Source organism: Mustelus asterias, unplaced genomic scaffold, assembly GCF_964213995.1.
Source record: "Mustelus asterias unplaced genomic scaffold, sMusAst1.hap1.1 HAP1_SCAFFOLD_44, whole genome shotgun sequence".
Classification (NCBI taxonomy): Eukaryota; Metazoa; Chordata; class Chondrichthyes; order Carcharhiniformes; family Triakidae; genus Mustelus; species Mustelus asterias.
Window position 1 is genome coordinate 2,128,333 of NW_027590121.1, and position 16,497 is coordinate 2,144,829.

The 16,497-nt window shown below is 45.6% G+C and overlaps 3 protein-coding genes across 3 annotated transcripts in view; 2 read left to right on the top strand and 1 right to left on the bottom strand.

Moving 5' to 3' along the window:
* Positions 1-821, top strand: part of LOC144482993 (uncharacterized) — a 110,476-nt gene extending 109,655 nt beyond the window's left edge. Inside the window, exon 10 of the mRNA XM_078201818.1 lies at positions 360-821. Within this exon, the coding sequence (XP_078057944.1) occupies positions 360-821 (462 nt within the window). The remainder of the gene's footprint in view (positions 1-359) is intronic.
* Positions 1-16,497, top strand: part of LOC144483028 (dehydrogenase/reductase SDR family member 1-like) — a 340,453-nt gene that overhangs the window by 254,187 nt on the left and 69,769 nt on the right. The gene's annotated exons all lie outside the window — the stretch shown is intronic.
* The window catches only part of LOC144483026 (uncharacterized), a 128,984-nt gene that overhangs the window by 19,859 nt on the left and 92,628 nt on the right, over positions 1-16,497 (bottom strand). The window lies entirely within an intron of this gene.

Sequence of the window (16,497 nt, forward strand, 5' to 3'; positions counted from 1 at the left end):
AAGAGGAATCACAGGCTGAAATCTCAAACGTCACATCTAGATCTGACAGAGTCATATTCCTTGGGACCTGAATATCATCGGCCTTTGAATCTTTAAGGAGAAATGATTGTCCGGTCTGGTGACTTGAAAAGATTTCAAACATCAGTGTGACTGGAAAAGTGCCAACACACTGCCACACTGGAGTGAGTGCGTTCCGGTGCACTGAGCTTGAACCAGTTACACAGCCTGAATAAATATCACACCATTCACAGCGGGGAACTGTTCTGTGTGTGGACGAGTCTTCAACTGAAGAGAGAGGAAAGGACACCTGCACCATGGAGAAACCATGGAAATGTGGGGACTGTGGGAAGAGGTACAGATACCCATCTCAGCTGGAAGTTCATCGGCGCAGCCACACTGGGGAGAGACCATTCACCTGCTCTCAGTGTGAGAAGGGATTCACTGATTTATCCACCCTGCGGACACACCAGCGAGTTCACACTGGGGAGAGACCGTTCACCTGCTCTCAGTGTGAGAAGGGGTTCAGTCAATTAGCTAACCTGCAGAAACACCAGCGAGTTCACACTGGGGAGAGACCATTCACCTGCTCTCAGTGTGGGAAGGGATTCACTCAGTTATCCAGCCTGCAGACGCACCAGCGACTTCACACTGGGGAGAGGCCATTCACCTGCTCTCAGTGTGAGAAGGGGTTCAGTCAGTTATCCAGCCTGCAGACACACCAGCGAGTTCACACAGGGGAGAGACCATTCACCTGCTCTCAGTGTGGGAAGGGGTTCAGAGCTTCATCCCACCTGCTGAGACACCAAAACGCTCACGAGTGATTCCAGAGGTTGGATTCTGCTGTTATTGTTTCTGCTCTCAATTACATCCAGGACTGCATTTTGTTCATTCTCACAGTTGGTCAATGGGGAGGGTCGGAGGGTTTCTTTCTGCTGGACTGGCCGGTCTCATGACTTTGCCTCCAGTGGGCTGATGCTCTTCGAGTCTTGTTGTGAATACCTGGTTTCAAATTTCACAAGGATCACAGAGTGACAGGATGTTAGGAAGTTCAGAGATATTTAGTCAGCATTTCTGTTTGAAACCTCCCAAATGCCCATCCAATTTCCTTTGTAATTGTTTATTGTCTCCACTTCCTCCACCCTCGTAGGCAGCGAGTTTCAGGTCATTACCATTCACTCCATCAAAATATTCTTCCTCACATCCCCCCCTTCCTCTCTGACCCAAAACCATAAATCTGTGACCCCCTCATCCTTGTCCCGTCAGCTAATGGGAACAGCTTTTCTTTGTCCACCTTATCTAAACCTGTCAGAATCTTGTCCACCTCTATCAAATCTCCCCTCAACCTCCTTTGCTCCAAGGGGAACAACCCCAGCCTGACATTGACAATAAAGAACAAACTAACAGAATATGTTAATACCTGAAATCAAATGGGAATGTCTAATTTCTGTTTTAAAGAAATCATGAATATATTGTCCTGTACAATAAAGGGATTTGAATAACTCAGCTTGGGTGCAGTTGAATGAAATGTATCAATCTCGCATCCACCCACAGTCTAGAGGAAGTGTGGAATGTGTAGCTGGAAATCCCTCCCTAACAGCACTGTGGGTGTACTTACACCTTCGGCATTGCAGCAGTTCAGGAAGGCAGTGTTGGCGCTGATCGTGGCCGAAGCAGCTACATACAGCCACATATTCTGTTATAATTGAAGGACTGCAGATTAAATGCGAGGCATTATGGGACTGGACTATCTTGACCACGTTCCTGTGACTGCTCAGTTTCTGCAATCATGAACCATTAAAGCTGCTTAGCAGGGCCCCGACAGAGGACCTGGTGAGAATATTTACTCAGAATGAGTTAGAATTAAACTTATTCCAGGACCGGCTGGTGTTCAGTGGCTGAGATTCCCGAATCTGTAAAAAGGGGGTCTGACCAATCAACAAACAGTGGTCGGTAGTTAGTTAAGAAGCGTTCTCATGCATTATTTGAATTATTTTATCATAAATTTGTGATAAGACCTGTGAGGGACTTGTAACCCAATAGTTGTTGAATTGACGGTAAACTCCAAGTAGCACTGGACTGAAAAGGGGGTCTGACCAAGAAGTGAAGTGATCTCAGGCATTGTTTAAATTACATCATCATTGGCCAATTTCCCCTTTGTGATGTCACAGTGGAGCCATCCTTGAATCAGCCAATAGGAATCACTGTGCTCCGCGGTGACGTCTCCGGGTTCCAGTGCGCAGGCTCGGCGAGCGGACCCGGGAGCCCCGCCCCCACCCATTGTTCCCCTCCGCCTGCACCACATCGAGCCAAGGTTTCCAGGCAACCGGCTGACGGCTCTGGCCAGAGCGAGAAGCCGCTCGGTGATCTCCCCCGACCCCCCTGGCCCAGGTGTTCTGAGGTGTTGACTAATAGGAAGAGTTGGAGGACCAGAAGGACTCTGGTCCTCCAGCTGATCAGAGCGCCAGCTTTGCATGAATGAAGATTGATCTTCAGACTGACTGAAACTTCCTCCTGTCTCCAACATCTGTGAGTAAAACACTTTCTTTTCTCCCCCTTTCCATTTCTTTTCTCATTTTGGGGGAAATTGGAGACTTGCAGCAACTGAAGGGAATGAAGTGAATCCAGGGAGGCTGCAGACTCAGGAAAGGTTGGCCCAGGTCTCTCTCTCTCTTAAAGACATTGACATCCTTTGCTCCCTCAGCTTGACACATTTATTTGTCTGGCTAAAAGGATGGTCTCTTTCCTAATGTTCGTAATTAAAGGGCTGGTTTCCCCAGGAGATGGCTGACATTTAAGGGGACAGTAAATTAATATAGGACAGACATATGTCCAGTGTTGTTATATCAGACAGGTTTATTCCTGGTCCTGCAATAAATGCATTTATCATTCCAATCTTGTCATATTGTACTGTAGCTACATTATATATTTCCAGTTATAGAGTCATTACAGCACAGAAGGAGTCCATTGGACAACTCGAGTCCATGCTGACTCTCATAGTAACTTCATAGTTTTTTTGCACTTTTTTCATGATTTTCAAGTGACTTCATTGCAGTGTTAATGTAAGCCTCCTTGTGACACTAATTAATAAACAATCAAAACTAAACTATAAACCGCCTTGGCGAACACTTACCCGAAGATCAGAGGCTGAATGCCCTTGATCTTTGGGTAAGTGTCCTCCAAGGTGGCCTTCAAGACACACGACAGTGCAGAATCGCTGAGCAGAAACTGGTAGCCAGGTTCCGCACACACGAGGACGGCCTCAACCGGGATATTGGGTTCATGTCACACTATCTGTAACCACCACAACTTGCCTAGACTTTCAAAATCTCACCAACTGTCCTGGCTGGAGACAATTCACACCTCTTTAACCTATGCTTAACCCTCTCTCCACTTCCATTGTACCTGGAAAGACTTGATTGCCTGTTAAGACTCGCATTCCAACCATTATCTTGTAATGGAGTTTGTGTCTATATGCCCTGTTTGTGAACCAAATCCTGCACACATTGATGAAGGAGCAGCGCTCCGAAAGCTCGTGCTACTAATAAACCTGTTGGACTTTAACCTGGTGTTGTGAGACTTCTTACCGTGCCTACCCCAGTCCAACGCCGACATCTCCACATCCAGGACAGGAAGCAGTGAGCATGGATCTGCCAATCAGCCTGAATCAGCACCTTTCAAAGAATTGGCAGGGTGAATATTAGATACAGCAGAGTGAGAATGGAGGGAGAGTGTGTGGGATGGAGATTTACAGCTTTTGGGGAATAAGAGAGGAAAGAATGTTCCATAGAAACTAGAATTGTCAGTTCTGAATTTCTATCCTGTACTGTCACTGGTGAATTTTGTAAACTCCTTTTACAGGGTAGATTTGCAGAAGGTGAGGATTTACAGGCAGAAATCTCAAATCAAACAACACATCAAGACCTGACAGAGTTATTCATTTGATCAGGACCTGAATATCATTGGCCTTTGAATCTAAAAGGAGAAATCTTTTCCTGTTCTGTCTGCTTCAGAATTCTTTTTTAACATAAATGTGACTGAAAAATCACTGAAACACAGATACACCCAAGTGAGTGTGTTCCAGTGTACTGTGTGTGGGAAGAGATTTAACCAGTTGCACAGCCTGAAAATACACCACAGCATTCACAGCGGGGGAGACTGTACCCGTGTTCTGTGTGAAATTTAACTCATTGTTTAACCTGGAGAGTCACAAGAACACCCGCATCAGTGGGAAACTGTGGAAATATGGGGACTGTGGGAGGCGATTCAGATGTACACTCGGTCCCCTCCTCCAGATCGTCTATGTATATGGTAAACAGTTGAGGATCCAGCATCGATCCCTGCAGCACGCCACTAGTCACTAACTGCCAACCAGAAAAGCACCCATTTATTCCGACTCTCTGCTTTCTGTTAGATAGCCAATCCTCAATCCACGCTAACACTTTACCCCCAACTCCGTGTACCCTAATCTTCTGCAGCAACCTTTTGTGAGGCACCTTATCGAACACCTTCTGGAAATCCAAAAACACCACATCCACCGGTTCCCCTCTGTCAACTGCACTCGTTACATCTTCATAAAAATCCAGTAAATTCGTCAAGCACGACTTTCCCTTCATGAATCCATGCTGCGTCTGATTGATCGAACCATTTTTTTCCAGGTGTCCTGCTATTTCTTCTTTAATGATGGATTCCAGCATATTTCCCAACGACGGACGTTAAGCTAACCGGCCTGTAGTTACCCGCCTTTTGGCTACCTCCTTTTTTAAACAGTGGCGTCACATTAGCTGTTTTCCAATCAGCCAGCATTTCCTCAGAGTCCAGCGAATTTTGATAAATTACAACCAACGCATCCGCTATTACTTCTGCCATTTCTTTCAGTACCCTGGGATGCATTCCATCCGGGCCCAGGGACTTGTCTACCTTTAGTCCCATTAGCCTACCAAGCACTACCTCTTTAGTAATAGTGATCGTTTTAAGGACCTCACCCTCTACAGTCCACGACCATCAATTTTCGGTAAGCTATTTGTGTCCTCTACCGTGAAGACCGACACAAAAAACTTATTTAAGGCCTCGGCCATTTCCTCGTTTCCCATTATTAAATCCCCCTTCTCATCTTCTAAGGGTCCAACATTTACTTTAGCTACTCTTTTCCTTTTTATATATTTGTAAAAACTTTTACTATCAGTTTTTATATTTTGTGCTAGTTTAGTTTCATAATCTATCTTTCCTTTCTTTCTCGCTTTCTTAGTAGTTCTTAGTTGTTTTTTTAAAGATTTCCCAATCTTCTAATTCCCCACTAGTTTTGGCCACTCTGTACGCATCGGTTTTTAATTTAATACTCTCCTTTATTTCCTTAGTTATCCACAGCTGGTTATCCCTTTTCTTACATTCCTTTTTTATCACAGGAATATATTTTGCTGAGAACTGAGAAAAATCTCTTTAAAAATCCTCCACTCTTCCTCAACTGTTCCACCAACTAGTCTGCGCTCCCAGTCTACATGAGCCAATTCTGCCCTCATCCTATTGTACTCCCCTCTGTTCAAGCAGAGGACACTGGTTTGGGACCCTACTTTCTCTCCCTCCATTTGTATTAGAAATTCAACCATATTGTGATCACTCATTCCAAGAGGATCCCTCACAAGAAGATCATTAATTTTAGCTGTCTCATTACACAGGACCAGATCCAGGATAGCTTGCTCCCTCGTAGGTTCTGTAACATACTGTTCGAGGAAACTATCCCGACAGCATTCTAAGAACTCTTCCTCAAGTCCACTGCGTCCGACTTGAGTCAACCAATCAATATGCAGGTTAAAATCCCCCATGATTATTGCTGTTCTGTTTTTGCTCGCATCCAGTATTTGCTTGTTTATAGCCCGACCCACCTCAAAGTTATTATTTGGGGGCCTATAGACGATGCCCACAAGTGACTTTCTCCCCTTACTATTCCTTATCTCCACCCACAACGATTCCACATTCTGCTCCTGAAAGCCTATATCGTCTCTCACTACCGCCCTGATGTTATCCTTAATTAACAGAGCTACCCCACCTCATTTTCCTTCCTGTCTATCCTTCCGAAATGTCTGATACCCCTGGATATTCAGTTCCCAGTCCTGGTCACCCTGCAACCACGGTTCTGTAATGGCCACTAGATCATACCCATTTGTACTGATTTGTGCCATCAACTCATTCACTTTGTTTTGAATGCTACGTGCATTCAGGTAAAGTGTCTTTATGCTAGCCTTTATATGGACCCGATTTGTTAGTGCATTCTTTTGATTGCACGCTCTGTCCCTACCTGTCACAAACTGGTTATCCTTCCCCAGACCATCTCCTTGCACTGCGTTAACCACCTCCCTTCTTGTGTTTGTCACCTTTTTTACTCTGCCTGAGCCCTTGCCTCCTTTAACTAGATGAATGTCCTCATCATCAACCTTCACTTGTACCCTCTCCTTTACCTTTGATTTTGTAATTCCCCATACCCCTGAACCCTCCCCCCCACTATTTAGTTTAAAGCCCTATTTACAGCCCTGGTTATACGATTCGCCAGGACTCTGGTCTCAGCACGATTCAGACGAAGACCATCCCAGCGGAACAGGTCCCCTCTTCCCCAATACTGGTGCCAATGTCCCATGAATTCAAACCCATTCCTCCCACACCAATCTTTGAGCCACACATTAACCTCCTTAATCTTATTGACCCTGTGCCAATTCGCTCGTGGCTCAGGTAGTAATCCAGAGATTACCACCTTGTTGGTTCTGCTTTTTAATTTGGCTTCTAGCTTTTCATACTCCCTCTGCAGAACCTCTGTTCCTGTTCTGCCTATATCGTTGGCACCTACGTGGACCACTACAACTGGATTCTTACCCTCCCACTCCAAGTTCCTCTGCAGCCCAGATGAGATATCCTGGACCCGAGCACCAGGCAGGCAACACAACCTTCGGGATTCTCGATCCTGGTCACAGAGAACAGTATCAATACCCCTAACTACACTATCCCCAATTACCATTACATTTCTTTTTTCTTCCTCCCCCTGAATGGCTCCCTGTACCACGGTGCTGTGGGCAGTTTGCTTGTCCTCCTTGCAGTCCCCGTTCCCGTCCACACTGGGAGTAAGAATTTCAAACCTGTTGTACAGATTCAGGGACTGAGGCTCTTGCAACTCTACCTTCTGGATCCCACTTCCTGCCTCACTCGCAGCCACACCCTCTTGTCCCTGACCCCCGGCTGAATTAGTTAGTCTAAGGGGTGTGACTGCCTCCTGAAACACAGTGTCCAGGTAACTCTCCCCCTCCCAGATATGTCGCAGTGTCCGAAGCTCAGGCTCCAGCTCATCAACCCTGAGCCGGAGTTCCTCAAGCAACCAACACTTCCTGCAGACATGCTCATTGGGAACCACAGTGGGATGCACCAGCTCCCACATCATGCAGAAACAACATATCACATGACCCTCCATCACAATTACCTAGTTTAAGTTATTACAAACTAAGAAATAATCCTACCTGCCTCACCCGTTTCCTCCTAAACCCGATGAGCCAAAGCCCTTTCGCTCTCATTCTGCTACCTGCTCACTACGCTGCCCGCTAACGACGCTGCCCGCTGGATAGTGCGGCCTGCCTTTTAAACTTTACGTGCTAAAAAAACCCTTCCCAGCTCACCACGTGGCCCACTTCCACTTTACTTTTAAAGTAACTTTCTTAACAAAAAACAAACCCTGCAAAAAACTAAAAATTAGCCAGTCGCTTACCTTCACTCTCCCACCACAAATCAATCCTCCTCTCTGCTTGTTCCGACGAGCAATTCTTACATTAACACTGAAATGAACTTACTGTGAAAATCCCCTAGTCACCACTCAGGTGCCTGCTCGGGTACACTGAGGGAGAATGTTTAGCATGGCCAATGTTAAATAGCCCACACAACATTTTTTGGCATTAGTGTGGGGATAAGGTGTTTCTACTGACACACAAAGAAAGTTTTATCAGAACAAACTTTATTTAACAATACAGTTTAGGTGTAACAAATGAATTCGGTTAACTTTAACAATTTAAATATTTAAAAATTACAAGATGCAATTCTTAATTGCTAATCTATCTCTATTAGTTCCAATTTAAGCAATATTACATGGCACCATGTCAACATACTGAATTTTAAATGTACCCCGAACAAAAAACGTGATTATAAATACATTTCTTCAAGGCACAGGATTGTCACACCTTCCCCTTTATAAAATGAACCAACAAAATGAAAAGATAGCTTCATTTTTCAAAACCTCTAGCTGCACACTATTTTTTAATTGATTAGTGTCACAGATAGGTTTACATTAACACTGCAATTAAGTTACTGTGAAAATCCCCTAGTCGCCACATTCTGGCATCTATTTGGGTACACTGAGGGAGAATATCGCACGGCCAATGACAGCTAACCAGCACGTCATTTGGACTGTGGGAGGAAACCAAAGCACCTGGAAGAAACACACGCAGACACGGGGGAGCGAACGTGCAGACTTCGCACAGACAGTGACCGAAGCCAGGAATCGAACCCGGGTCCCTGGTGTTGTGAGGCGGCAGTGCTAACCACTGTGCCGCCCTGATTTATCCACCCCAGAGATGCACAGTACAGAAGCAGCAAAAGTGTCTGCAGAGTCTCGAATTTAACATTCTCAGCCAAAAGGAGCAAGACCTCAAAGTGACCCAAAGGGTTAATAACATCAAACATTGAATTATGTGTGCCTGTCAGTGCTGGAACTACAACAGGACACAACAGCAGGACTGCGGTCTAAATCCACTTTTCACAATTGACCATTCAAAACATGAAAAGGACGTGGTTTGTGCGTGTCATGGGTGAGATGCAAAAGACTCCAGACAGTGACTCGAGCCGGGAATTGAACTCGGGTCCCTGAGGCACCAGTGCTAACCATTGTGCCGCCCAAGAAGTTGTTTACAGGCTTTTTCAACCAGTGTTCCTTGGGCAATATGAATGTAACCTACATGCAGGGCGGCACGGTAGCACAGTGGTTTCCACTGGTGCCTCACAGCACCAGGGACCCGGGTTCAATTCCCGGTTTGGGTCACTGTCTGTACAGAGTCTGTATGTTCTCCCTGTGTCTGCATGGGTTTCCTCCGGGTGCTCCGGTTTCCTCCCACAGTCCAAAAGACTTGCTGGTTAAGTGAATTGGCCGTGCTAAATTCTTCCACAGTGTCCCCAAACAGGCATCGGACTGTGGCAACTCGAGGATTTTCATAGTAACTTCATTGCAGTGTTAATGTAAGCCTACTTGTGACACTAATAAATAAACTTTAACTTTAAACTTAAGGCCTAACCATGATGGGGTCTGGAGGGTCCAGAGCGTCTGGGCTGGGTAAATACACTACTTGATTTCTCATCAATTCACTGGCCGGTTGCCAAGGAACCTTTGGGATATAAGAATGCTAACACAAAGGGTTTGTTCAGAGGGTATTGTGAAGAAGCTGGGGCACAAAGCTCACAGGAAGATGACAACACTTGGGAAGAAAAGGAAGGCTGATACCATGCCTCAAAACCTTCGTCGGTTTTAATTGCAAGCGGAAATTAACCTCAAGTTAAGTAAAGTAACAGATAATGAATATTTGGTTTTTGCATTGCAAGCGTTGCGAAGTTGAGTAGAGTAATTGTAGATTGAAAAGTAGGATGTTAGAGTTTGGTGTTAGTACAATTGTAAAATGCTGGGGGAGAAAGCAATGCGTGGTCCCTGAAAAAGGTGGTGCTTTTTCTGTGCTTAGAGAGTTAAAACAAAAATGCAAGTACATATAGAGAGCCCAAATTGAAACATTTGTATCGAAAGGCCAAGCAGCACTGTTACCAAGGCAACAGATTATAGAGCGAGGTACTCCTCTTTGAGTGGTTAGGTATTAGTTCTCAGAGAGGGGATCAGCCTCCCCTTCATAACACAAGTATTTATGACTTTTTAAGTAGCTACAGAATAAATGAAATTGTGTTTAAGTACCAAATGTCGACTTTGTGTCTTTATTCGCTAGTAGAGGTTAAAACACACAGGTTTGGACTACAACACCTTTGGTTTACATTTTTCCTCATTTTTCATTTTCCGCTTTCCAAGCTTCTATTTTTCCTTTTCTCAATGATCCAGCAGTGATTTCAGAGAAACCTCTTTACCCAGCGAGTGGTGAGAATGTGGAACTCACTACCACAGCGAGTGGTTGAGGTGAACAGCATGAATACATTGAAGGGGAAGCTAGATACATACATGAGGGAGAGAGGAATAGAAGGATATGCTGATGGGGGGAGATGAAGAGGGGTGGGTGGAGGCTCAGGTGCAGCATAAATACTGACACAGACCAATTGGGCCGACTGGCCCGGCCCTGTGCTGTAGACTCAATGGAACAATTTTAGATCTATCTGTAGTGGTAGGAAAAACACTATTTACTATCCAGGATTAAATAAATGTCCTTCATCAGCTTTTGTGGATCATTTCAATGGAAATGTGCTCTCCCAGGCTCAAAGAGCATCAGCCCACTGGAAGCAAAGCCATGAGAGCAGCCAGTCCAGCAGAAAGAAACCCTCCAACCCTCCCACTTCACCAACTGTCAGAATGAACATGGTTCAGTCCTGGATGTAATTAACAGCAGCAATAACAGCAGAATCCAACCCCATCATCACTTGTGAATTCGCTGGTGTCTCTGCAGGCTGGATAACTGAGTGAATCCCTTCCCACACTGAGAGCAGGTGAATGGCCTCTCTCCAGTGTGAACTCGCTGGTGTGTGAGAAGGGTGGATGTTTTACTGAATCCTTTCCCACACACGGAGCAGATAAATGGCCTCTCTCCGCTGTGAGCTCGCTGGTGTTCCTGCAGTGTGGATGAATGAGTGAATTCCTTCCCACACACATGGCAGGTGAATGGTTTCTCCCCAGTGTGAACTCGCTGGTGTTCCTGCAGGTTTGATAACCGACTGAATCCCTTCCCGCACTTGGAGCAGGTGACAGGCTTCTCCCCGGTGTGAACCCGCTGGTGATCCTGCAGGGTGGACGAATGTGTGAATCCCTTCCCACACACACAGCAAGTGTACGGTTTCGCCCCGGTGTGAACTCGCTTGTGTCTCAGCAGGTTGCTTGACTGAGTGAAACACTTCCTACACTCAGGGCAGGTGAATGGTCTCTCCCCGGTGTGGCTGCGTCGATGGGTTTCCAGCTCAGATGGGCACTGACATGCCTTCCCACAGTCCCCACATTTCCACGGTTTCTCCATGGTGCGGGTGTCCTTGTGACCCTCCTGGTTAAACAGTCAATTAAATCTCACACAGAACACGGGTCCAGTCTCTCCCCGCTGTGAATGCTGCGATGCATTTTCAGGCTGTGTAACTGGTTAAAGCTCTTTCCACACTCAGTGCACTGGAACACTGTCACTCGGGTGTGTCTGTGTCTTGGTGTATTTCCAGTCACATTTATGTTTAAAAAAATTCTGACGCAGACAGAACATTAAAAGATTTCTCCTTCAAGATTGAAAGGCCAATGATATTCGGGTCCCAATCAATCAAATGTCTGTCAGATGTTTATGTGACGTTTGATTCGAGATTTCTGTCTATAAATCCCCACCTTCTGATATCCTGCAAAAGGAGATTACAAAAGTCATCACAGTCAGTACAGGATAGAAATTCAGAACAGACAATTCTAGTTTCTATGGAACATTCTTTCCTCTCTCATTCCCCAAAAGCTGTAAATCTCCATCCCACACACCCTCCCTCCATTCTCACTCTGCTGTATCTAATATTCACCCTCCCAATTCTCCTGAAGGTGCTGATTGAGGCTGATTGACAGATCCATGCTCACGGCTTCCTGTCCTGGACACAGGGAGCTGAAAATCTCCATGCAGGCTGCCAGACAGATGTCTATAATACTGGATAAAAGTGTAACATACAGGACATTACTTGAGTAGTGGTAGAGCAGGGATTTGAGGAAGATTTATATTTAGGTAGGGAGAGCACATGATCTGGAACTCGCTGCCTATGAGGATGGTGGAACAGAAGATTCAATCATTTCAAAATGAAATTGGATGGGTACTTGAAGGAAATAAAACTTGCAGAGGAATGTTGATAGAGAGATAGAACAGGATTCTACAGAGAATCAATCTGCAGTCTTTAAGATAACGTGGAGATGTCGGCGTTGGACTGGGGTGGGCACACAACACCAGGTTCATCAGGTGAGTGGCCATTCACCTGATGAAGGAGCAGTGCACCGAAAGCTCGTGCGATCAAATAAACCTGTTGGACTTTAACCTGGTATTGTGAGACTTCTTACTGTTTATAAGATGGACAGGTTAAGTTGATTGGCCATGCTCAATTGCCACTTCGTGTCCCAGGATGTGTGGGTTGGGGGGGATGAGCAGGTTAAATCCGTCGTACTACTGGGAGAGGGCCTGGGAAGAATGCTCTGTTGGAGAGTCAGTGCAGACTTCATGGGCCGAAAGGCCTCTTTCTGCACTGTCGGGATTCTGTGACTCGAGTTACTCAATAGACTCCTTCTGTGCGGCAATGAGTTTATGACTGGAAATATATAATGTAGCAACAGTAATATATTACACAACTAGAAATAATAAGGAATGGAAAGGGGGAGAAAAGAAAGTGTTTTACCCACAGATGTTACCGACAGGAAGAAGTTTTAGGTTTTCTGAAGCTCAATCTTCATTCACACAAAGCCCGCGCTCTGATTGGCTGGAGGACCAGAGTCCTTCCGGTCCTCCGATCTCTTCATTGGTCATGACTTCAAGCATGCAGTTCAGGGGGTGGGCTCTCCTTCGCACATGCGCAGCTTCCCTTTGTCCTTGGACATGCGCAGTCCCGGGCCGGGAGGAGGGGGAGATCACCGAGCTGCTTCTCTCTCTGGTCGGAGCCGTCAGCCGGTTGCCTGGAAACCTTGGCTGGAGGAGGTTCAGGGGGAGGGGAACGATGGGTGGAGGCGGGGCTCCCGGGTCCGCGCGCCCGGGCCTGCGCACTGGAACCCGGAGACGTCACCGCGGAGCGCAGCGATTCCTACTGGCTGATTCAGGAAGGGCTCTGTTGTGACGTCACAACACGGAAGTTGTCCAATGAGCTTCCGAGTGAAACGTCCTCCTCTGGGAGGAAATCAATGTTTCCCCCTTTCCATTTCTTTTCTCATTCTGGGGGAAATTGGGGACTCGCAGCAACTGAAGGGAAAGGTATTGAATCCAGTCTGTTTATTTCAGCATTTTTAGTCTGGGAGCCTGCATGGAAATTTTCAGCTCTCTGTGTCCAGGACAGGATGTGGAGATGCCGGCGTTGGACTGGGGTGAACACAGTAAGAAGTCTCACAACACCAGGTTAAAGTCCAGCGGGTTTATTTGGTAGCACGAGCCACAAGCTTTCGGAGCGCTGCCCCTTCATCAGGTGAGTGTTCCAGTGCACTCAACTGATGAAGGGGCAGCGCTCTGGAAGCTTGTGGCTTGTGCTACCAAATAAACCTGTTGGACTTTAACCTGGTGTTGTGAGACTTATTACTGTCCAGGACAGGAAGCAGTGAGCATGGATCTGTCAATCAGTCTGAATCAGCACCTTCAGGAGAATTGGGAGGGTAAATATTAGATACAGCAGAGTGAGAATAAGGGGAGAATGAATGGGATGGAGATTCACAGCTTTTGGGGAATGAGAGAGGAAAGAATGTTCCATAGAAACTAGAATTCTCTGTTCTGAATTTCTATCCTGTACTGACTGATGTTTTTACAAAAATGTTTCACAGGATATCAGAAGAGGAGGAATCTCAGAGAGAACTCTCGGCTGGGTCACGTCTAGATCTGACAGAATCACTTGATTCCTTGGGACCTGAATATCGTCAGCATTTGAAACTAAGGGGAGAAATATTTATCAGCTTCAGAAGATTTTGAACATCAGTGCGACTGGAAAAGCACTGACACACTGACCCCCAAGTGAGGGTGTTCCAGTGCACTGACTGGAAAGAGCTTTAACCAGTTACACAGCCTGAAAATACATTGCAGCACTCACAGTGAGGAGCGACTGTGTTCTGTGTGTTGAAAAGGCTTCAACTGGTTGACTGACCTGCAGAGATTCAAGGAGACCTAAAAGATGGAAAAACCATGGAAATGTGGGGACTGTGGGAAGGGATGGAGGTCACCATCAGAGCTAGAAGCCCATCGGCGCAGCCACACGGGGGAGAGGCCGTTCACCTGCGTTCAGTGTGGGAAGGGATTTACTCAGTTATCGAACCTGCAGACCCACCAGCGAGTTCACACCAAGGAAAGACCATTCACCTGCTCTCAGTGTGGGAAGGGATTCACTCATTCATCCAGTCTGCAGAGGCACCAGCGAGTTCACACTGGGGAGAGACCGTTCACCTGCTCTGTGTGTGGAACAGGATTCAGTGATTCCAGCACTCTGCGGAGACACCAGTGAGTTCACACTGGGGAGAGGCCATTTACCTGCTCAGTATGTGGGAAGGGATTTCGTGTTTCATCTACTCTGCTGAAACACCAGCACATTCATACTGGGGAGAGGCCATTCACCTGCTCTGAGTGTGGGAAGGGATTCAGTGTTTTACCCACCCTGCACAGACACCAGCAAGTTCACGAGTGATTCCAGGGGTTGGATTCTGCTGTTATTGTTTCTGCTCTCAATTATACCCAGGACTGCATTTTGTTCATTCTCTCAGTTGGTCAATGGGGAGGGTCGGAGGGTTTCTTTCTGCTGGACTGGCCGGTCTCACAACTTTGCCTCCAGTGGGCTGATGCTCTTTGAGCCTTGTTGCGAATACCTGGTTTCAACTTTCACAAGGATCACAGAGTGACAGGTGATATGATGATATGAAGTTAAGAGACATTTAGTCAGCATTTTTGTTTGAAACACCCCAAATGCCCATCCAATTTCCTTTGAAATTATTTATTGTCTCCACTTCCTCACCCCTCCTAGGCAGCGAGTTCCAGGTCATTACCATTCGCTGCATCAAAATATTCTTCCTCACATCCCCCCCCTGCATCTCTGATCCAAAACCTTAAATCTGTGACCCCCTCGTCCTTGTCCCATCAGCTAATGGGAACACCTTTTCTTTGTCCACCTTTTCTAAAACGGCCAGAATCTTGTCCACCTCTATCAAATCTCCCCTCAACCTCCTTTGCTCCAAGGGGAACAACCCCAGCCTGACATCAACAATATAAGGAACAAACTAACAGAGTATGTTAATACCTGAAATCAAATGGGTATGTTTAATTTCTGTTTTAAAGATATTGTGAATATATTGTCCTGGACAATAACGGAATTGGGATAACTCACCTTAGGTGTGTTGAATGGAATATATCGATCTGGCAACCACCTACATTCTAGTGAAAGTCTGGAATGTGTAGCTGGAAATCCCTCCCTAATAGCACTGTGGGTGTACTTACACCTCAGGCATTGTAGCAGTTCAGGAAGGCAGTGTTGGGGTTGACCATGGCCGAGGCAGCTACATACAGCCACATATTCTGTTATAATTGAAGGACTGCTGATTGAATGTGAGGCATTATGGGACTGGACTATCTTGACCACATTCCTGTGACTGCTCAGTTTCTGCAATCACGGACCATTAAAGCTGCTTGGCAGGGCCCTGACAGAGGACCTGGTGAGAATATTTACTCAGAATGAGTTAGAATTAAACTTATTCCAGGATTGGCTGGTGGTCAGCGGCTGAGATTCCCGAATCTGTAAAAAGGGGATCTGACCAATCATCAAACAGCAGTCGGTAGTTGGTTCAGAAGTTAAGAAGCGTTCTCAGGCATCATATCAATTATTTTATCATAAATTTGTGAGGGACTTGTGACCTGATAGTCGGTGAAGTGACGGTATACTCTAAGTAGCACTGGACTGAAAAGCGGATCTCTGAGAGTAGATTCTAATGGTTCTAATCCTACCATTCGATGGAACAAAAACAAGTTTGAGTTATAATAGAGGAGAACTAAGCACCTTGTATCTTATTTTAATTGAGGAGTTGTGAGCTTGTCGTGCTCTGTCGCTTTAAGAAGCTACAGCTGCGAGAGAGAATGCTGAGGATTCATTGTTTGAAATTTACGAGCCGTGAGAATCTGTGTGTTTTGTTTGTTTTATGTGGATGTTTGTAGATGTGTTTTATCATTGTTTTGGGCTACATTTGTTAAGGTTTATCTTTCTGGGGATTTAATCTTATTTTGAGTCTTTAATTAAAGGTATTTCTGGAAGTTTAAAAACAGGAACACAAGAACGCTTTGGGAATTAATTTGGTCATTGTTGTTGTAAAGCACATGCTAAGGTTTCTCTGCTTGTGTGTGGATGATATTTGTGGTTGAAAGCTTCAAGCTTTGAGGATTTCTGTCTGTGATTTAAATCAAACAAATTTTAAAAACGAAGTGTAATTAATAAAGATTTTTTTTCAAACTCTATGACCATGGAGCCATATTTAATGGCCAGAGACCTGATTCCAGGATATTTTACTAAACATGTGGGAATTTTAATCCGGATACAATTCACACATTTAAG